Here is a 23,639-nt window from a genome sequence, read left to right on the forward strand (position 1 = left end):
AAACAGGAAGTAACATAATGGTGGCGAGATCAAATTCACAATGACTAATATTTTAGGAGATCTCTTTGTGTTTTTATTACAATGTAATATGCTTTTGCAGTTCCTTGAATTCCTTGGACAGTATTTGAATGAATAATAATTTACTAATACTATTAATAGATAGACATACAAATATACAGTACACTGTATAACAGTGCAGTAAGGCCTCTTTACATAGGAAAAGATTGAAACTGTGTCTATGCAAGCTCATTTGCAATTCAAAAAAACTTGTGAAGAGGAATCACCAAAAGGCCTTTTAATATAGAGCACTGTTGTTGACTCTGCTCTTTAGAAAGACCTAGAAAAATGCATTGCTCTGCAGAAGTGTGTGATTTAAATGGATTGAAAACTTGAACAAACCGAGCATGGCTATGAGCCATGGTGCAAAAAGTATGAATTAAACATAAAGGCGCATGAGCGCAATGATCTTCATGTCTCGCTTCCTCCAGCCACTGCCAATCAACTAATTGGACTGTAAATCCGTCAGGTGAGAGAGGGACGTCTTTACAGCAACTCTGCTTCACTGTGTTTGTGCATCAAGTGTGCAGTAAGGGTCCGTGTTGGTTCGTCTTGAATGCAGCACTGGGCCCTCTTTTGCAGACTGACACATCTTTTGTTTCGTGTTCCCCCGAAATACTGACAAACGTAAATTATGGGCTGGATAATAAACCTGCAGGAGTCCTGATGTTCAAATGGATTACACACCGACAAGCAGACCAGCTGTAAATGTTTAATATCTTGCATGTTTGGTGTTGAGGTAATTCTACTGTTTCGTATAATCGCAATGTTCTCTTAATAGATGGAGATTGTTGCTGTAAGTTAGTTACGGTCTGTGTTGTGTAAGAGCAGTTGTTACCAATGAAACAGCTATTGGGGATAACAAACAATAAACAAGCAATATCCAGCTGCCCTTTACAGTAAACCAACAAGAGCAGATATTTGAAGCCAAAGTTTAAAAAAAGAGAGAATATTTTACCTTTAACCAAAAGGCTGCCAGCACTGCTCGCGACTCCAAACTGGTTCCTGGCTACACACGTGTAGAGTCCAGCATCCATCTTAGTCACATTGGAAATCCGTAGGCTGCCATTATCCAACACAGTAACTCTGTGGGTAAAAACAAATGAAATGATAATTATATAATACATATTTATATATATATATATTAGGGCTGTCAATCGATTAAAAAAAATTAACTAATTAATCGCACATTGTGAAATTGCGATTAATTACAAACTTTTAATCGCGATTAATCGCAATTGAAAGTTTGTTCCTTCTTTTTAAAGACAAAACTGCTTCTCTGACTGACAGGCTGCTATAGAGCCTCACATGTGTGGTGGGAGGTCCTTGTGATTTACTGAGTGATCATTGGTTGTTTTTTTCGCAAAATGTTGACAGACAAACGGATTGACCAAAAAAAGATTTGCGTTAATTGCGTTAAAATAGTTTAGTGCGTTAAGGCGGCCAAATTAATCGCATAGATTAACGCGTTAACGCTGACAGCCCTAATATATATACATACATATATATATATATATATATATATATATGTATCACTGTATCAGGCCAACTGACAGTACATCAGTGTTGGGTTGATATAATTGTATCTATTCAAAATGCACACAAATGATATCTAAATATCTTTCTTCCCTTTTTTTCCCCCTGAAGGGTTGTTTGGGAGTTGTTCCTGATCCGATGTGAGGTTTTGGGACAGGGATGTCTATGTGTACAGATTGTAAAGCACTCCAAGACAAATTTGTAATTTGTGAAAATGGGCTATACAAATAAACTGAATTGAATTGAATTAAATGACAGAGTCCAGTGTTGTAAAGCATGTCTAGTTACAGTTTTATTTCTTTTTGAGTTGACAAGAACAGAGCGGGCGTATTTTGTGGGAGGAAAGTCTCCTTCCTTCTAAAAAACTGAATGCTATAGATCTACTCACACCGTATAAGTCTTACATGTTGCGTTGGAAATATTGCTTCAGCACTAAATGCACTAAAATTCATTGAAAACATTTCAATGCATTGGGCTTGTTACCTAAGAAACTCTGCATCTAGTACAGCAGGCCTATTCAACTAGCGGCCCGCGGGCCGGATACGGCCCGTTTGAGTTTAACTATGGCCCGCAAGACTGCCTGCAAATCAGTATAGCTTGGTAAGAAAAAATAAAACTGACGGACACGCCTCTTTTATACATTGAGACATCTAACCCAGAGCCATTGAGTTTCACTGTTGCCTCAACCAAACCTGTATGGTTACATCTTTATGTTACGCACCCGTGTTGGTTGCCGTTGTTACACCCCTACTGGTTTTCAAACCTACTGGTTTCCCTGCGTGTGCGTTGTGTTCTCTTCACATCTGCAGCGGGGCTCTGTCTCACTCACCAGATTCGTCACACATTCACAAACATATTGCTGGAGATCTTCAAGCCACCGTTCATATCCATTTGGGCGATTACGATTGTATAAGTGAGCAGTGCATCACAGCCACGGAGGAAGAAATACATTTTCGAAAAAATAAAAATAAAAAGATCGCCCGACCTGGTTTCGATCCCTTTCACGCAAAAGGAGACTGCACTCAAAGACATGCAGTCTGTGCGCTGCGCCACCAGATATTAGTTTCATCCCAAGTCATTTATATATTGGCGGCTGTAGCTCAGTGGGGTAAGAGGGCCATCCTTCAACCGCAAGGTTGTGGGTTCGATCCCCGCTCTCCCCATTAGTTGCAAGTTGAAGTGTCCTTGAGCAAGGCACTGAACCCCCAGTTGCTTCCTGGGCGCTTCACTGCAGCCCACTGCTCCTTAATAACTAAGGATGGGTTAAATGCAGAGAACTAATTTCCCCTTGGGCATTAGTAAAAGTGTATATTATTATATTGATCCATTAAGTCACATTTCTTATGTTTTCATGGGAACAGTTTGGTTTGGGATCTGAAACAACTGGTTCCCTTGAGCGGATATTTACACTTTGAAACATGTTTATAGTGATGCTTGTTCGCAACACTTTTGCCACACAATACCGACGCATTTTCGTGTGTGACTGTTTACCTGTGGAAATATACATTCCTGTTTTTAATTTTTAGCCATTATTTGATCAATATTCTGTGCGGCCCTCACACCCCCCGTGATTTTCTTATTCGGCCCACTTGCTCCTGAAGTTGAATAGCCCTGTAGTACAGCATATGTGACAACCAAAGGTGTTCATTTGAACGCAGTTCCTTCAGGTTTCCTGCATACGGTGCAACATGAGCTCGCTCCTCCGGGTCCCCAGCACCATGGGCGACCATGGAAGGCCAACACTCCTTGTCCCATCCTCCTTCCACCCTTCTACCAAGACACTTCGTCGACTACTTTACAAACAAGATAGATGACATATGCTGCTCCTTTACTAATCCATCTTCTATCACTACACTTCCATCAATTTCTTCTTCATCCTGTTTGCTTTCCTCTTTCCCCCCTCCTGTCTCCTAATCAAGTGCTTACATTGGTAACCTCCACCCCCCCGACCACATGCCCCCTTGACCCCATCCCTTCTCACATTCTCCAGGCTATTGCTCCTGACCTTCTTACCTTTCTCACCTGTCTTGTTAACATCTCCCTCTCAACTGGCTGTTTCCCTAACTCTCTGAAGGAAGCGATAATTAATCCTCTCCTGAAGAAACCCACCCTTATAGACCCGTCTAAAACTACAGCGCTGTCTGTCTTCTTCCTTTTCTTTCTAAAACTCTCAAGCGAGCTATCTTGAGCCAAGTGTCCTCCTATCTCCACAGTAACAACCTTCTTGACCCTCACCAGTCTGGATTGAAGGCCAGCCACTCAACAGAGACTGCCCTCCTTGCTGTCTCTGAGCAACTTCACACTCCTAGAGCAGCCTCTCTTTCTCATCTGTCCTTATCCTTCTCGACCTTTCTGCGGCAATTGACACAGTGAACCACCGGATCCGTATTTCCTCCCTTCAGGACCTGGGTATCTCAGGCACTGCGCTCTCCCTTTTCCCATCCTACCTCAACGACCGCACTCACTGGGAAACTTGGAGAGGATCAGGGTTTGAACCTTGCAGTCACACCACTGGGGTTCCTCAAGGCTCCGTCCTGGGTCCCCTCTTCTTCTCTCTGTACACAAATTCTCTCGGCTCCGTCATTCGCTCGCATGGCTTTTCCTACGATAACTATGTGGATGATACCCAACTGATCCTCTCCTTTCCCTCATCTGAAATAGAGGTAGCAGCACAAATCTCTGCCTGTCTGACTGACCTCTCAGTGGATGTCTGCACACCTGCTAAAAAACAACCCTGACAAAACTGAACTACTTTTCCTTCCAGGGAAAGGCTCTCCCTCCGACGACCTGACTACCACCTTCAACAACTCTGTGTTAGTCCCGACCCCGACTGCCAGGAACCTCGGTGTGACGCTTGACAGTCAACTCTCCCTGACTACCGACATTACTGCGACAACACGTTCCTGTAGGTACATGCTGCACAACATCAGGAGAATACGTCCTCTTCTTACTCAGAAAGCGGCACAGGTTCTGCTCCAGGCTCTGGTAATCTGACTCCTGGACTACTGTAAATCCCTCCTGGCAGGTCTTCCTGCTAAGGCCATCCGACCTCTGCAGCTCATCCAGAATGCTTCGGTTCTTGCGTACCGTGCTGCGAACGGTCCGGGCCCCGTCTACATCCGGGATATGGTCAAGGCTTACACCCCAGCACATTCACTCCGGTCGTCATCTACCAATCGACTTGTAACTGTCACTGCGAGCGATTCACTCGACAAAATAAAGACCGTTTGCTCTCCTGGCTCCTCAGTGGTGGAACGAGCTCCCCACTGACATCAGGACAGCAGAAAGTCTCTACATCTTCCGCCGGATACTAAAAACACATCTTTTCCTACTATACCTCGAATAATAACAGATTAGCACTCCAGTGGCACTTACTTATGGTGATTTAGTAGTTTGGCTTTTGGATTCTTGTTGTTCTAGGTTGTACTCATGGTTGAATGCACTTATTTTAATTCACTTTGGATAAAAGTGTCAGCTAAATGACATGTAATGCAACACAGAAACTGGACTCTGAGACTAAAAACCTTTTTATTCAGGAAGGTGTTTTGGACTTTTTCTTAAATCACTGCTAGCTATTTATTAGAGTTTTTTGTAACCATCTACAGGCTCTATAGCATTTTGAATGAAAAGTGCGTTACAAATAAAATGCAGTATTATTAGTATTATTATTATTATTATTTAAGACACCTTACTTGAAATACATCGTAAAGAAAAGAGGTAGGTGTAGCATGATACTCAGTAGTGGTACTTGTTTCAACTCAAAGTCTTTAATGTCAGTACAATTTCACCAGCAGAGCAACAAGCTGGACCTGCTTGGTTGTGTGGTTAGAAGTTGAACCACACTTACAGACTGCACCACTCTCATTTCATCGATTGCTGTCATTAGTGAAGCCTGACAGATTTCTGAATGTATTGCTTCTTCCTCACCAGCCAACACGGTGCTTGATGACGTAAAGCCAAATATGAAAGATAGGTCAGCAACAAGGCACTGCTTGAACAAAGTGTCTATGTTTTCCAGTTTTCCATGGTTAGATTTTCATCTGAAGACTATTGTTACATCTAAGAGCATCAATTACATTCATACATGAGCATAGTTTTTTTCTCTCCTTTCACTTACTTTGCAAATGATGATGGCCACCGTTGAGCATTTGGAGGGGGATGAATCCTTAAAAGCATATCAGCAAGGCTTCGAATAAAGTGTGTACAAAAAAACTTGCAGCACACATAAAGAAAACTACAGGACATTAATTTTGCACTCTGCAATCTGAGCAGAGTCAAGGATGGAGGATAAAAGAAGAACATCGGTAAAGTGAAAGTAGTTTGGTGAGAGCCACAAACACCCGGTGTATAAAAGGGAAATGAATGGCAGGGTCACAGGTGACTGAGGCAAAGCAAAAATAAAATAAAATGCTTTTCATCCATTCTATTTACTGTAATTCCAAAAAAGCATTCCCTCGCTTTAGTGGAAAACTGAACACAGCTGTCACGCAGCACAGAATGCTTCGATTAACCCTCCTGTTACCTTAGGGTCAATTTGACCCCATTCAATGTTTAAACCCTCCTGTTACCTTTATATTTACTGACATATTTTACCCTTGGGGTCAATTTGACCCAGCAATTAAAACCTCCAGAAAATTATTAGAATTAATATTGTTTTCCAAGTTTACGGTACTTTATGTTTGTTTGTTGACTACCTAAATAGCCCTTTAAATATATAAAAAAGTTGATATTTCTTATATGTTTGACACAGTGAAAAACAGCCTGGGGTCAAATTGACCCGAAAGAACATCGACATTAAACATTGAATGGGGTCAAATTGACCCTAAGGTAACAGGAGGGTTAAAAGCTATAAGGATTTATTCAAGCAACAGATCCATTCATTTTAAACCCTTAATTCACTGTCTTTCTTGTTATCAAAGCATTTCTGCTCGTTTAAAAAACCCACTGTCCTTGTTCTTTCCATTTTGTCTCTGTAAATACTGGACATCTCATCCCTGTAAGTGTATGCTTACAGCCTCCGCTCTCCTCCTGTTTCCCAGCTTCTATCTGGCTTTGTGGTGGCAGTAATCATTGTTTTTCCATTATCATGTTCGTCAAAGTAAAGTCTGAAATTAATACTGATTTAATATGTTTGTCCTGATAAAGAGGTGTCAGCAGTGAGCTTCAACTGTGCTCAAGCATAGTTTGCTTTGTTAACTGTACTAATTATAGCTGAGGTAACTGTCTTATTGGCGTATCTGTCAAACTGAATGGGATTACAGAAGAAAGGTCCTATAATGTAAACAAAGATTTTTTTCTTCCTGTTATCTATTTGGGGACAACTGTGAGGCAGTCTGGAGAAAATCACACACGAGTTAGAAGTTAAATGACTTGACATCCCATTGGAGCCAGTCACCCTCACTGCTTATCACTGAGTATCCGTTGTAAATCTCTCGAGAATATCAAGAATTAGAGAGGCTAGTTGTTACTGAGCTCATCCTCCAGTTGTCACTATGAAGTCAAGAATCTGCCTTGTCGAGATGTCCTAACGCAACACGGCGCCTTTACCAGCTGGGGAGGGGGGCATGAGAAACATTCCCTGCAGGGATCATGGAATACCACAGTGTTCGAAATGAATTCCCTGGCACTAACAGGACAGCCACTGCTCATTGAGCTCATAATTAAGTTGGCCTTGTGTTATCAAAGTTATTACAAACAAGCAATAATCATTAAGCCTCATTTGCACAGATATTTCATGATGGGAAGCCGTTATGACAGACTTGCATTGTGATGCAAACGGTTAACAGGCAAAGGGAGGATATTCATGATCAACATTCAGTGTTTGAGGGAGAAATGCATTATTGACCTATTTTGATGAACACAAAGCACAAAGAGCTTTTAGAAAGTCGAGCCACGATAGAAAATCCATCAGCAGTTGAATTCTTTGATCAGAAAAGCCGTGCCAGTTGATCGAATTGTATTCCACCAGTCTTTGAAACAGCCCGTCAATCGAGGTTGTACAGTGGAACAATTTCCTGACCACAATGGACTTAATTACCTACTTGATAAATGCTTTGCCCTGCAAATGCTCAATAGAAGCTCCCATCTCATCTTCTGAACTGCACAACAGTGTAATGAGGTTCAGCCGGTGTTTCAAACATAACTGGTTTGAAAGTAGAACGTACACCTTTTTTTCCTTACAGAAGGCAGCCCCTGGACCTCGTCTTAAAAGCTGGAAGAATTAAATATACCCCCGTGGAGCCGGGGGTATATAGTCCTAACTGAACTGAGGGCCTTCTTTTGTAATGGGCTGTAACAAAGAGTTATGGATATGGATATGTCACCGGTAGCCTTTGCCAAGTGTCCTCCTCACCAAAGCAAAAAATGGGACAGAGCTAGATAAAGACGTAAACTGCATTATCTGTCTGAAATGATATCACTGTGTTCCCTTTTCTTTCAAAGGTTGCCCTGGAGCAATTAAGATATTGAGGGAATTTGTGGGGCGCAATAAACTTTAGCGGTGTGATATAGTAAACAAGCACTTTACCGTAACCTTATTGGCCGGAGTTAAAGTGAGCTATTGGCTGTAATCTAAAAGCCTTCTCTTCCTCTCCATGGTGTAACAAAAAACTAAGAGTCCAGGCCGGAAAGGAAAAAACATTATTTGACCACTTAAGAGGGATTGCATAATTAACTCAGTATATTACAAGGAACTGCTTATTTTATTCCCTAGGAATGCACATTCAGTATTGGCAACACATCCAGAAAGCTCTTGCATTTTTAGGAGCAGGATTACAAATTGATTCACATTACATAATGTTCCGCGTAACAATCTTAAACACAGTGGTTCAATCCAAAAGGTAATATTCCTGAGAGCTATTTCCTATATCCGATATACAATTGCTGGCATCGGTCAGCAGAGAAATTAAATTAGGGTAAGGGCTTTATCGTTAACCTCATAGCATCCTGCATAAGTGCACAGTAACCCTGTAATAAGGCAATCTTGTTATACCTGCCTGGTATATGAGCTGATATAAGTATCATCTCAACCTGATTTCATTAACTAATCAGATCCTCCTATGTTCTTAGTTGATTTGGTCTCCCCTGCTCCTTGAAAACATTATCCCTGGAAGATTAGAAGGAATTATGGGTATTTTAGTTGAGCCAGTGGGAGGGATTAGTGTTGGCCACCGCTTTAATAGCATTGGCTGCAGCCCGATTCCGATATGGAGGGAAGTAAATGCTAATGAGCCAGGAACGGGGGAATAGGTTTGTGGGAGATGCTGCGATAATGTCAAAGTCTAACATCTTGTATGCAGCTCGCCCACTTCAGGGTAGGGCTGTAACGTTAACTCTCAAATGGGAAATCTCACCTTTATGAGCACGATTGATATTGCACATTGCGGTCTGGATGCGTTGTCCTTTCAATAGTCAAGAGGATAATAAATCTGCAAGATGAGCCCAACATTTAGCAGGCGTTTGCAACACAGTCTTTATGCTGAGTCCGCCTAATAAAAACAAACTCTGCTGTAACCAAGAGTCTCGGCATCGCACATTTACTAACAATTTCATGGCACTTTTAGTTTGCCAAACATACTGTTTAACGGGGAGATTTGAGACTAAACTAAACCTGCTGGAGTCCCACTGTGTTGGTGATGGATGTCTCAGAGGTTAGGTGTGGAAAAGCTGCTGAGCCAGTTGAACAATGAGTCGCAAATCAAATGAGGAATCTGAACCCCCACTACGTCACCACATGAGCCCGGAGGTGGGCTTTGCCTCCTGCTGGGACCTTCCTGCACAACATGAGGAGGTTATCAATCAGAATATGGAAATGCATCATTGAGTGATTTGTGAAGACAAACACTGGGTTTTATACAAATGACAGAATTTGAAAACACACCAGAAAGTTAAAGCTCTTCTAAAAAAAGTGTTCCTGATAGAGCAGCAACTAAAAGGGCAAAAGCACATCGGGGCATGTTTGGCTCTTCCAGTTTAAACTTGTTGGATGTTTCAAGCTTGTGAGAATTGCAACAGTGCAAATATTATCAAATGGCGACATTTATGAAAAATGGCAACACAGAGGTATATAGTCTATTTTCTTTAATTGGTTGTTTTTGCATTTAAAGCTGAGCAAACACATATGTCCAATTCCCTTCCAGCAATGCTAAAGATATAAAGGAGCTGCATTCTACCGTCACTGCGTATTTCCGTGATTGCTGCAATGTGAGAAGAAACATGAATCCTGATCAATCACTGACATCCTCCTGGTGCTTTGACCAGCATTGTTGCTTCAGGGGAGGTGGGGGTGGGGTAGGTTTTCATTTTCTGATTAACATTTGTTTTTCCTTTTCCTCTCCAGCACACAGAGGCATTGCATTGATCTGCACTGAACCTGATTTCTAAATAAACAAGTTGTCCAGCTACTAGTTTCCCTGGTGTCACCACCACTATCACACGAGAATGTGTGTTGTTCAGCGGCCAGCCATTGATCAGTCCTTTTGGGGATTTCACCTGTTTCTTCCTCGTCTCGACGGTAGCCTGGATCATCGACTGCCTCGCGCTCTAATGACCCTCCAGGCATTACATGCGGCTAATGAGCTGATGGATCAGCGCATTGATCCAAGTGCCGCAGTCTGGGAACGGCCAATTACCTCAAGTAAACAGCACCGAAACCAGCTCCGAGCACAGCCGGGGGAAAAGGGACAATGGAGGGAACAAATGTAGATCGCAGGAGCAAAGTGGGGGAGTGCAGAATGTGTCATGCAATTCAAATTGTATTGTGTCACACTGTGGTTCTGTTCTTTGCTGTTGGTCGCCATGAATACAAAGTAGGGAACAATAAAATAACAAGTCGATGAAAAACGATTCTGCAAGTAAAGCAGACAAAACTAAGCAATTGTGGTCCCACACACACTTGCACTTACTGCTCCACACACAAAGAAACCTGGTACCTGTGGCTCTCTCTCAGGGATTCCTTCCCCTTCCTCCAAGAAATGACACCCCAAGGAGACATCCTGGGCTTGCATTCTATCAGAACGTCGCCACCCTGTCGGGCCAGAGTTTGGGCCTTCAACAAGTTTTGGGAGAAGTCTGGAGCGATGGCTGAGTGGAAAGAGATGAGTGTAAGTATCGTGAGGGAGGAAGAGAAACAACAAATTAGCCGGAGAGAGAATCTTAAAAACATACAGGTCACTCCATCCATTAGACAGGTCAGCTCTCACATCCTCTTCTTTCTCCACACACATGCACGTGTTTGCACACACACACACACACACATTCACCAATGGTTGCAGGAGAACACACATGTGGCATCATTTTGAAGTGTTGTGTTTTTTTTCAATTCCATGAATTTTCCTTAGGAGGACGTTATCCATTAAGCATTAAGACGTGGGGCTCCGAGGCACAAATGAGAGAATGTAAAACAAGAAGGAGGCTTTATTGCTGCTCCTCTCGGCCTTAATTACTACGGCGCCGCCGTCTGGAGCTGTTTTGTATGCGTACCGACTCAGCAGAAAGCTCTTTAAAGTGAACACACAGCCTGGCGCCAGTGACATGGCTGAGCACCTGCCAACGTATCCAAATGCACGTCAACACACAGCAACGCACACCACGATACATATGCAATAAAACACACACGGCATCTGGCAATTATGTCTTGACACTGTGTGAAATGCCAGGGTTTTCCTCCAACAGACTTTTGTCTTCTCATAACACACGAGTGGAATGTATATGAACTCATATAAGCAGACTTGAGGAGTTGTAGTTCCAATAAGATCGGTTTCTCCTCATGTATATTGCATGAATGTGGTAAGTTATAAACAGATCCTCTAGTGTGTAGGGGACCATGTCAACAAGGGAAGACATTTATACCATGTATTCTTTTTGATTGATGTTATTACGACTGCATAATAAAGAGATAACACCCAGGTATCATGATGGTGGCATATATGAGGATGGGAATTGGAATGGTTTAGCAACACTGACAATAATAGTCACACTACAGCTATTCAGGACTCCCATTAAGATGTCACCTTGGGCTCTAATAAATCATAATGGGCATTTTTATCCATTTTGAATGGCTTTAAAAGACTGTGTTTTGGTCTTAATCTCTAGCAGGTAGATTGTCAGATCCCATGATTTATAATACAGAAGATCATGGTGAGGAGGTAAACATTTAGTAAATCATGGGGAGTAGTGTAGCCGACTGATAGATTGACAGAAAAATAATCAAAAAACCTTTTGATAATTTATTAAAAAGTAATTCCTTCTCTAGTAGTCACTAACATGGTGTCATAATTAGTTGTGTCTTAGTTTATGATGCACAGGCTTGTGACTTCTGCCATTTCATTTGCTTTTGGAAACACCAACTTTGTGTCACGCTGACAATCAGTTTCTAAACAGAACCGTCTAAAGCTCCTGTGTGAAGGAGTGAGGTGGCTTAGACACTCCTAATACGAGACATTATGCAAAACTGACACAGCAAAGTGTGGATGCACCTGGTTCATTACCTGGTTTTACAAAATGCTTCAGAAACTGTGTTCATATATGTAGAAGCTAGTGCCAAAATGAATTGAGTGACATATAGACACAACTCACAACTCTCCTTGCTGAGATAGTTGTCGTATCTTAGCCTTTAGTGTTTCCTGTTAGTCCGACTACATGTTATCGGTTTGCCAATTCAAGTCTCAAAGACTTCAAACTTATTAAATAATGTTACTGTAATTCTACATTTAATGTTGAGGTGATCAGAAATACATTTATTATACAGTAAAAAATAATTACACTTGAAAATATAGAAGCTTTGCTAATGGTAAAATCTAATGGTATCTAAAATCTATATACTAATAGTAAATAGATGCCCCTAAGTTGATTACGAAAGTAGAACTAGGGAATATTTTTCTCAGTCTGCTCAACAAAGAGGCTCGATGAGGAGAAACAGACTTTGCTCACTTTAAATTCCGCCACGAGCCCTTTTTGGGGCAAGATTCTGAAAATAATTAGCATTACGAGTAAAATGTAATTGTACAATGATCTTGGTGATCCAACTTGCAAAACTGCAAAGAAAAAGATGAGCATGTGTTGCAAATGATCTGCCAATAAGCCTGTTGTGGGAGAAGGTATGCACTTTAATGGGGACCATTCATTTCAGCGCCCCCACCAGGCTGGCTGCTATGGTATTTATTTTGGCAGCTTTTACACATTAATCATCTTGCCAAATGTAAATATCATGTACCATCCAACATTAGTTCAGGAGATGGCATGAGGTCAACTCCACTGAACGTGTTAACATTATCAACAGTCGTGATTCACATTGGTCTTACCGATGACTCGGAGCTCCGCGTTGGTGAAGATGCGGCCATGCTTGTTCTCTGCCACACACTGGTACATGCCGATGTCAGCCAGATCCAAGCTACTGATAGTCAGCACTCCATTATTGACCTGAACCCTGTCCTGCTAAAGACACACACACACACACACACACACAAAGAGAGACACACATTTAGCACCACGATTGGAAATGGAATCTGCTGTGCTAACCTGTCAACAAACACTTAACAGGCTTAGACAAGCTCAAGAGTCAGCAGGAGGCTTGAGTGGTTGCCATCAAATACAGCCCAAGGTTTACGATCAGAAAGTACAACAAACATCTTCGCGCCCCCCCCCCCCCCCCCCACACACACACCCACACATAAGTTATATGTCAAATGTGTTAGTATCAACCGCCTCTTTGTACGTCCATAAAACATTGAGCAACTGTCATCCATGTGGTTTTTCGGGCCACCTGGATCCAATATTCACCATCTTTTTTAAATATACTGTATTTGGCCTCGACTAACTCTATAGAAAGCTGTTGCCAGCGAGCATCTAATTGTGTCTGTCTGCTGTTGCTGTGGAGGTAGTGGGGAGAGGATGACTAATCTCTCCAAACAATAACCTTACATGCAGTCATTGGATACATTGCCATCATAAAAATATTGATTAGTGGAGCCAAGACAGGAGTTTAATCAGCCTCTGTAGAAAAAGGACGATAACATCCTCAGAGCTTCTGTCCAAACAGCATATTACCGGTTACAGTAGCCGGCCTCAGCTTCACATGAGCCGTTCTGGCCCGTGAAATGCATTCTGGGAGACCTCAGTGGATGATCCTTTGGCAAAGCTGACATTAATCCCTACAAGGACTGACACCTGTTCAGATAACATTTCCATTAAATTAACAGAACACAGAGTACACGTATTACTAAATTCAAGGTTTTCTGATCTACAAAAGCATTTCAGTTCCGCAAGCCAATTACCTCTATGTAATATGTATAATATGTAACTCCTTCAAATTAGTTCAATAGTCTGTATATAATAAATTAAACATTTAGCTGCTAAAATGTCTTACTGGTATACAATAAGGATGATGATAGTTTCCAGCAATTACATAAAAATTACAGTGGTGAGGCAAAAGTTGACTCATTTGATGCATTACGTAAAAAGAAAAAGGGTTACCGTTGACTTTTTTTCTTCTTGTTTTCTAAAGGGTTACATAAGGTAAACAAGGTGACTGTAAACACTGTCACTTCACAGTTCACCCTGCACCGCAGTTGGATTCTCGAGATGTCACATCACACAAAGCTCTTTTCAGGCTTTACCTGAGCTTTCCCAACTGAAAGCTACAGCGTGGCTTTGGTGTGTGTGACGACACACAGTCGCGACTGTTTGTTCAAAACAACAATGGTAGTTCCTGAAGAGGTGAACGTAGCTGCTGCAATATGCAATAGCATCAGTTCTATCACAACTGGAGAGCATTTCTTAATTGAAAGAAGAGCAAAGAACTTTCTCCAGGCCTTTCTCCATGGAAAAGATGTTTTCACTCTTGTATCGACTTCTTTTTGCAGCAATTTAATTGACAGATGGTTTTTTCAATAATCCGCCAAAGGGCTCATCAAAAGCCAAGGTTTATCTAGTACTTTGGAGTCATTAACCATTAAGCATAGCATACACATTCACCTCATTGTTCTTTTTGTGACTTGTGGAGGATCTGCTTTTAGGATAGCTTATAAACACTGCAATTAGTGCCATGACAGCATCATATGCTTGGTGTTAATATGAGAATGCTGGACTAAAAAAAACGTTGAGGTGGGTAATTAGGGCTATATATGGACATGTTAAGTACCACAATGCCAGCTGCGTTCATTCTGATGAATGACCTGATCCAATTCAAGCTTTAGCCACTTTTTTCTCTCCTCAAGGGGGTTGATAATTGAAACACTGCTAATTTCCTGTGGTCTTAATAGCCCCGCAGTGACTAGATGTAACCACCCTCTGCTTAACATAGCACTAAGACATTATCAAACGGTGGTTGAAATTGAACCTCGGAGGTATTAGTATACGGTGCAGTGAGCTGCTGGGTTGTACTGCACCAAGTTTCATGGAGGGTTCGGGAAAACATTCTGCATGAGATGCTGTTTGTTTGAAAATAAATGCATTGACATCTTTAAAAGTCGACAAAAAGAGTACACATAATAATTACACCAGTACTTTTCTTCCCACTGCTTCTTTTGACCTTTGCAAGGATTGGCACTACTTTATGCTCCCTCTTTATAGTTGTGTCAATTTAAGTGTGGCAGCACTCATTGTTCTTGCCCTTGATCTTTTCCATTGAGTGTAGCCAGACCTTTTAATGTCACTGACAAAGTAGTCCAGAGGGTCCTGCCGCCAGTCTTTCTGTCGTCTGGAATCATGACAGCACTGCCACTTGAAAAGACAAGGACTGTCCTTTAGCATCAGTCAGAGACACTGTTGAGCATCTTCAAATGGGGCTCTCTATGAGGCCCGGACACACGAAGGACACATGGCTGACCTGGCGCTGAACCCACCTCCAGAGGGGGTCCCGAGTGAGGATGTATGCAGACGATTCCAAGTCCCTAGGTTTTTCCTGGATGCTTATGAGTTCAATGGGATGACAGAGAGAAAGACAGAGAGAGATAGAGACTTTGAATAGATGATGGATGGTCCCTTTTAGGTCACGCAGTGCAAGGGCCCAGGGGGGGATCGAGATGAAAGAGATCTGTGTGAGTGCATGGGTTGGAGCCACACTCCGCTCCTCTGTACTCAGTGCCCTGTTGAAAAGCCCTCATGAACTCTGTGCTGGCTCAATCACAGATCTTTTTATGACTGGAGACAAATGGTGGCATTTTTCTGCTTTACAGCATTATTAGTTATCCTCGACTTTTCTTTGATAACAGCACTGTTTCAAGTTGAGCTGTGAAAAGGCAAATCACATGCGCTTTGTTGCATGCCGGTGATGTAATGATCCTATTCCTGATTGCAGGGGCTCTGAATGTGTGCTACGACAACAGTGACTTCTCAGGACGCAGCTCCCTGACTTTGGAGGTCAAAGGTAGAACAAATCTCAAAAACCACACACTCATGTATGAAGCTGAAAGGGCAGCAGGTGGTAGGAAAGAAATACAAGCATGAGTGGGTCCTTGTTTCACCGGTATGACATTTTGAAGTGACAGCCCTCCTCTGCGGCATTTAATTCTTGTGGAGGTGGCCCAAAATGAGTTGGAGAGGGGGAAAAGAAGAAAAAAGAAAGAAAAAAAAGAAAGAAAGAAAAAATAAGAAAGAGCAAAAGAGATGAAGAGGTATAGAGAGAGAGGAGAAATGATCCATTCTAATGAGGAATAACAAATGGCCCACTTGGCCTTCCTCTCCTTCTCTCTCCCTCTCTCTACATCGCTGACCTTTGGGTTTAGAAATTGATTTACTGTTGCCGCTGTTGATGGTGGCATTTTGAAAATGGTAACACCCCACCTCATTAATATAGCCACATGTACAGAGAAAATGTTCCCTTGACCTCCCGCCAAAGGAATTTTTACAATGTTATTTACAAATCAATACTTTAGATGCACATGTGGTGTGATACGGATTTTCTGTGGTTCAGGGTCTGTGGCAAAGAGAGGAGGTGGTCTGTCACTCAACAGCCCCAAAGGACCGAGAGAGGAAATGCTTCATGACAATGAGGCGTATGTATATGTACGGATTACAAGCACACAGGATTTATAGATAACTACTTCTGTGCTATAGTGGCAAACTATTTAGAGTGCAACACGCTGCAATCTTCTTCAGTGTGTGAATTGTGATTCATCTCTTTAATTTAAGTGCCCTGAGTTTCAAATATTATCTCAGCTTTTGATTCAATAACAGAAAACTAAACCCACCATCCCCCATTAAAGACATGTCAAACGAAACAGCAACAGTCTGGTTGTCGGGCTCATTGCTCACTCCAACACTCCAAACAATGACAATATTAGATTAAAAGTTATTTTTAGGCAAAAAGTTTGCTTACTACAACAGTACATGTGAAATGTATTTTGGAGGATGAGGCATCTTCACCCTCCCCAGAGATGACAACATTGAGAGAAGCAGATAGGACGGATTGAGCGCTCAATTGTTGAGTCCCTGCGAAACACATACAAATCCTCCCCCAACCCACACACACACACACACACACACACACTTGTAATGCCAAATGTAGTCCCAAATGAATACAGCCATTTCAAAGTCACCTGTTCTTGCCAAGTAAAGCCTTTGAGTTGTGTCCATTATGTGTTCCTCGGCAAAAAGGATCCAGCGAACAGTGTCGCCACACAGCGTCCTTTAAGGAAGATGCTGCTGAATCTATTGTCATCTTATCAGCTCCGCATTATGTTCATCTACATCCACTCTACTGCCTAAGGGCTGTTGTAATGAAAACACATACTGACACTTAAATACAATGCAATATTAAAAACAAGCCTGTCAGGGGGAGCTTTGCAGATTTCAGCAACTTGAACGTGTTAGTTGTCAAAGAACAAATAGTAACTGGGTGATTGGGTGTTGATTAAAGTCAGTGAGCACAAACTAATACGTTTTGCATCTGTTATTGTTATACCAAGCACAGGTCTCACGGTACCAGATATAAGATACCTAAAAGCTAGGCGCGTTTGTCTGGGAAATAACACGGTGTCTTCTGGCTTGGACCGATTCAAAGTAGTGGCTGCAGTTCCAACATAACATTCCAGTGAAGTGAGCGAGCACCCAGAGGTGAAGCTTTGGCTGCAGGTGTTTCCACAACCATCACCTGAAGTAGTTGTCTGGTTTTAAAATATAGTCAATACTTGATTATTGTACCAGACATACTTCATTATTTGGTGTGGACTGGGGAATGCTCTTGACTGATTATCCGACAGGGTTTCTTTCTTTCCTTGTTGTGCGAGTTGTGCGTGTCAAGTGCTGCATGGTCGGGGGAACTGTTCATATAGTTTATATTTCATTTTTGTCTCGTTCTTTTTTTCTGTTTTTACTGTGATTGAGAAGAATGACTTACCTCGATGGGGTCCAGAGGCTCTCCATTCTTCAGCCATCGGTATGAGGGTTTGGGCTTCGCACTGGCTTTGCACTCCCACACCAACGTATCATCAATGGTCTTCTGAACATCTTGAGCCTTCTCAGTCAAGTGTGGTGCAGCTGTGAGGTCACATACCACAGACTGTAAATGAACACGTTCACACTACCCCCATGCTCGAGTATTTCCAGTACGTAGCAGTTTTAGAATAAATCAATGAACCAACCAAGCAGGCAATTAGTTCATTAAAGAGGCATCCAAGGGTACAAATCATAAATCCACTTCCAATTAACCCAAAGCTCACCTCTAGTTGAAAAATGTATCAATTAAAACAACTGCATAAACTTAACACGTGAAAGGATCAATAGGTCAGTTGAACCCCTCCACGGTAAGGGTGAAAGCTCAAATATATCTATTGGATTTACTACAACCTGCTTGAATAAGTTACACTCATGAAGATATTTTCCAAGAATCGGGTGTTCTGTAATATATGTGATACAGTTCAATGGAAGGGTTGTATTTTTTAGCAATGCTGGCAATAAGAGAGATTATATTTAATGTTCGTCTTTTGAAACATCTAAAATCCATAGAGAAAATGCCTCTTTATTTATGATAGTGATCCTGTGGCACATAAATGACTCTCACCGTATCGCTAGCGACAGACTCAGAAGATGTATGGCCCTCGTGAATCACCCAAATAAATACAGGACGCCGTGCCAGGGTCAAGGGGAACATGGTAGTTAAATATCTGTCTGCTGGCCAAGCAGTGTTACTTTGATGATACTAATAATAATAATCAGCAGCAGCATTGTCATCATCATCATCATCATCACAATAATGCTAAATAATATTGCTTGATGAAGCCTTTCATCTCATCTCTCTCCAAGGACATGACGGTACAGTTACAGCTTGAACAGTACCTTCAGAGTCAAGGACCGACCACACACACACACACACACACACACGGTATTAAACCAACAGGTTCCCCATGCAAAATACAGTCTCTCCCATCACTAGGTCATATTGTGGCTGGTGAGTCTGTTTAAATCGGTCATGATGTGCTCCGTGGATTTCTGAAGGAGGCCGACAGTTTGTCTTGGGGTGAAGTTGACTGCTGTATCAGGGGTCTCCTTCATAACCACTGCGTGGACACTAAACGTGGTCCAAGAGGGGCGTACGGCACTTCCCACGCAAAGGTTTACGGGAGGATGTGCGGACGTTCCTGTGACAGTATTTTACAGTTTTTTCTAAGTAACCGCGACGAGGTCACGGCACGTTTCCTGAGGACCAAAATAAGGGCAGTGTTCAGGGTGAAGTTGTTTGGATGAGTGGCTGCAAGCAGCAAGACAACAGGTGAAGCATAGAGCTTGTTCTGTATAACCGTGGTCTCATTTCCATTGAACATCACAACATGTTCCATCATCTCTAAAACAAGGCCGCCCCTCCATCCCTCTCCTTCTCCGCTTCTGGAACGCTCATTATACTCACAACTGCAATTGCGTCCTGCACAGCACATCCACCAAAATCCAGAAAGGATCACCCCAGTCCATCCAAACCTCCATCGCCTGCCCATTCAGCAAATAATCGAGTTCAAAATGCTCCTCATCACCTACAGATCCCTGACAAACCTCGCCCCCTTCTACCTTTCTGACCGACATACTCCCTCCAACCTCAGACGCCTTCCTCCTCACCCCTCTCACCTGGTCCAAGCATTGGACCTGAGGGGATAGAGCCGTCTCCATTGCTTCCCCAACACATCAGACAACCAGGTTAACGTTCAGGGTCTGAGATCTTCAGGATCCCAATTGTAATTTAAGGTGCTCCATCGGCCTCATTAGGTTGGCTAGAACGTACCCAAGGTCAGACCCAACCTGCCCCATGCAGGTGCCAGATATTGTTAGTCAAGAGCCAGGCAACCTCAGTCACATGTTCTGGGCATGTCATATGTTAACTCCATCCTGGACATTTCAGAACCTTTCCACTTGTAAACAGCAAAGATTTACATCATAAATCTCTAACTTCTCTTTACGGTGTAGCGCCTGACAAGATGCAATTACTCCATCAACAAATCAGGCGTAGAATACATATTATTTAACAGAATTGGCTTGATGAAAAACTATATTTAGTTGGAAGAATGCAGCACCACCGTCTCATAAATGCACGGTGGAGGAGGTAATGACGTACATCAAACATTAGCACCGTAAACACATCATCCAGGGCTCGCCTTTAAAGTTCTTCAAGATCTGGCAGCGATTTAGTTTTCATTTTGAACACAAATTCCTCCCTTCTTAGTATTGAATAAGAAAAAGCCGACATAGAGGAAGTGTTTGGCAGCTCCATATGAGAAGTGAGATCATATTTTGTATAGCAAAACCACATAATACATTTGGAAATGAGCAAGCTGTACTGAATTGAAAATACATCACGATACAGAAACAGACACTATTGTGCATGACACCCAGTTAACAATATTACAAATGAGACTGTCAGAGATAACATAATGGAAGGGAAGACATGATGCAAGCGGCTTCCATACAAAGTTAATCTGATTGTGTCTAACCTCATTCAAATGCAGTCAACTGATAAACCATGATCTAATTTCATAAATCCCCTGGAACTACATAAGGACAATTAAGTGGGAAATCGAAAGAGAGGCCACCCCTTATTGTTTCTGTGCCCATATTGGTTGGGTGTTGCAACCACCACATCCCCATATTGATTCTCCTTTTCTTCCATTGAGCTGATGGATGTCCCACAAGCTGCTGTCTCTGGGAGTTTAAAATGAGATTACAGATTTTTAGCACCTGGCGGCTGGCCAGTCTGCGAGGCTTTGAGATGAGACGGGCCTTAAATCTTACAAGGAGAAACATGACTTCCACACAACGACAGCAAAGAAAATGTGAAGAGGCAATACGACACAGTACCGAGACAGTGATCGCTACAGGTTGTTGACATCGTATGACCTTGTTTAGAAAAATAACTTTCACATGATTATGCCATTTTCCTTTGTTTTAGGGCTCCAAGTCATCAAGAGCCAGTGGAGCCCTGCTACACTGCTCTATGAATAGGCGCATGTTTAATTCTAAGCCAACCTACAGGTACTGTGAGCATTTCATTTTACCCACAGGTGCCGCAAAAAACTCCGTACTACGGAATTATCATATCAAAAGGCACCCTCCTTCACAGGAAAGAAATATCTGGATTTGATGATTTCACTCAAGCACATGCCTACAGGGCCTTGAGCGCAGACATCATCAATGCATAAACTGAAAAATAATGGAGAGAGAAACCATAAAAATCCTTTATCAAGGGCCATTAAAAGCTTTCTCAGAATATGGACCATAAGTCCAGTGTTGGTGAGGGGAAGAACCACCTCTCTCTGAAAGGTAGTATAAATCTGTGTTGGCCGCTGGCACAATAAAGAGCTTGTCAGAAATGAACTACTGGTAATAGGTTAATTTATTACTACATCCTACTATATGATGCGGTTATATATGGATTCTCATAAAAGCTACGGATTGCATGACGACAAGTCAAACCTTTTGGCTCGACTCACCCCAAAGCTATACTTTTTATTCTGCAAGATTTTCAATCAAGCTCAGCTGCAGAGGGTATGAATCAATAGGTAGAAAGACTTAGTGAAAGTCTATAAATGCACATGATATGTTAGGAAGGAGACAGAGGTTGAAGGCATATATTATATTATATATATTATATGTTCCCACGACGAGAAGTGTGAAGTCAAATCAGTTTCAGATCAAAGTCAGTGAAATCCTCCTCCTACTCACCATAGAAGGAGAGCTTTCCTTTCACAGAGTTTCTTCCTCTGCTGTTCTCAGCCACACATTCATATATTCCCGCATCCTCCTGCTGGAAGTAAGGGATTTCTAATACTCCGCTGGCTTTATTTATGTCCACCTTCCTGCCAAAAGAAGCTCCATCCACTCTCCTCCAGCTGATGGTTGGCACTGGGCTAAAGGCAGGGAAAAATAGAAAGGCCACAAAATGAGAAATACTCTTAACCCTTGTGTTGCCTTCGGGTCATTTTGACCCGATTCAATATTTAACCCTCCTGTCGCCTTCGGGTCAATTTGACCCGATTCAATGTTTAATGTCGGTGTTTTTTCGGGAGTCAACAAACAAACATAAAGTACCTCACACTTAAACTTGGAAAACAATATTAATTCTAATAATTTTCTGGAGATTTTAATAGCTGGGGTCATATTGACCTCAAGGGTAAAATATGTTAGTAAATATAAAGGTAACAGGAGGGTTAAATATTGATTCGGGTCAAATTGACCCGAAGGCAACACAAGGGTTAAAGATAGTATTATCTACACTTTTATCTCAGGCCAATACATTTATATGATAGCAGTGAATACTTACAAAATATTCAATGATCAAAAAACATCAATGTTTAATCAATCTGAAACATTAACTGGTGAACATCTCTGGGTGTACAGCACAAGAAGGAGTCATTAAAATGTGAAATCCGCTGCTCTCAAAGTCACTTCTCACACATTAGGATGCAGCTCGGAATGATCCAGTAAACAACAAATGGCTGTGGTATAATAACACACAGTGGGACTTACTTTCCAAGTGCAAAACATTCCAGTTTGACGGTTGAGCTCTTAGCGACAGGGACAACTTCAGGGAACTGCACTTCGATCTTTGGCTCATATTCACCCATCACACCTGGAGTTAAACAGAGAAACACAGATATAATACCATGCATGCCTGGAGGACATTTTTAGAGCTCAAGGCTTTAAACATTTTTCCGGTCATGATGGTCTTCGCCAAAATATATTAAAGCTCTTTTAATGGACACCAAGTGTGCCAACGGTTGAGGGAAGTATATCAAATTAGGACTCTTCCAACTAGTGGCCACTATTGCAATGCGTTGCTATAAATCACAGCCTATTCCTTTAGTGCTGGTCGACAGATCATCAAACATCTACAAATCATAATTACAAACATGTCATGTCTTGTTTCAAGATGAGACGAATCAGATGAAGTGATGCAGAGGCCTCGTGAGCTTGAACCCGCCCTCCTTTTCCAAACCAATCAGTCGGATACTTTGATGATGTGATCAGCTCGATTGTTCAACCAAGAGACTCGCATCTCTTCTGGACGTATTGAACAGAACCACCAGAATTACATTTAGTGGACACAGATTGCCAGAAACTGGCAAAATCAATGTTTGCCAGCTAAAACTCTCACCTCTTAAAACGTGTTGCCAGGCTGTCGCTAATTTCAGCAATTTCAGTCTGAAATGTAGATGTCAAAAAAAAAAAAAAAAACTACTTTATACTCTAAGTGGAGTAAAACTGTCCTACCATCGACCCGCAGCACCAGGGGAGTTGGTGTTCCCTGAACACTGCTTTTGGTGACCGTATTGGTGACCACACAGGTGTAGTTGCCCACATCAGAGGGTTCCACTTTGGCGATGTAGAGGTTGCCCGTCTTCTGGGAAACAAATCGTCGTGTGTCCTGGATGACAAACGACGGGTACTCGTTGAAGATCCACGTGAAGGTCACTTCTGAGAACAAAGTCAGGCGCACAAGTCAAAAACACATCGTCCATGCCCATGTAAAGATAATGTGTACTGCATCAGCAGTCCTATAACTTCCGTGTGAGTGGGTACCTTCAGGGATAAAGTAATGAGTGGGTGAGAACTGAGTGCCAGCCTTC

General features: G+C 42.1%; 1 protein-coding gene across 4 annotated transcripts in view; it reads right to left on the reverse strand.

Moving 5' to 3' along the window:
- cntn3a.1 (contactin 3a, tandem duplicate 1) overlaps positions 1-23,639 on the reverse strand; it is a 76,724-nt gene that overhangs the window by 13,914 nt on the left and 39,171 nt on the right. For 2 of the 4 annotated variants that reach the window (XM_056423607.1, XM_056423609.1), the window contains exons 6-12: positions 23,284-23,487; positions 22,540-22,642; positions 21,736-21,920; positions 17,930-18,069; positions 12,894-13,023; positions 10,524-10,674; positions 1,016-1,143 (exon numbers count right to left, since the gene is read on the reverse strand). In XM_056423607.1, the coding sequence (XP_056279582.1) occupies positions 1,016-1,143; positions 10,524-10,674; positions 12,894-13,023; positions 17,930-18,069; positions 21,736-21,920; positions 22,540-22,642; positions 23,284-23,487 (1,041 nt within the window). Of the gene's footprint in view, positions 1-1,015; positions 1,144-10,523; positions 10,675-12,893; positions 13,027-17,929; positions 18,070-21,735; positions 21,921-22,539; positions 22,643-23,283; positions 23,488-23,639 lie in introns of all 4 variants that reach the window. The other 2 variants (XM_056423605.1, XM_056423608.1) reach the window with 1 other exon arrangement.

Source organism: Pseudoliparis swirei, chromosome 9, assembly GCF_029220125.1.
Source record: "Pseudoliparis swirei isolate HS2019 ecotype Mariana Trench chromosome 9, NWPU_hadal_v1, whole genome shotgun sequence".
NCBI lineage: Eukaryota > Metazoa > Chordata > Actinopteri > Perciformes > Liparidae > Pseudoliparis > Pseudoliparis swirei.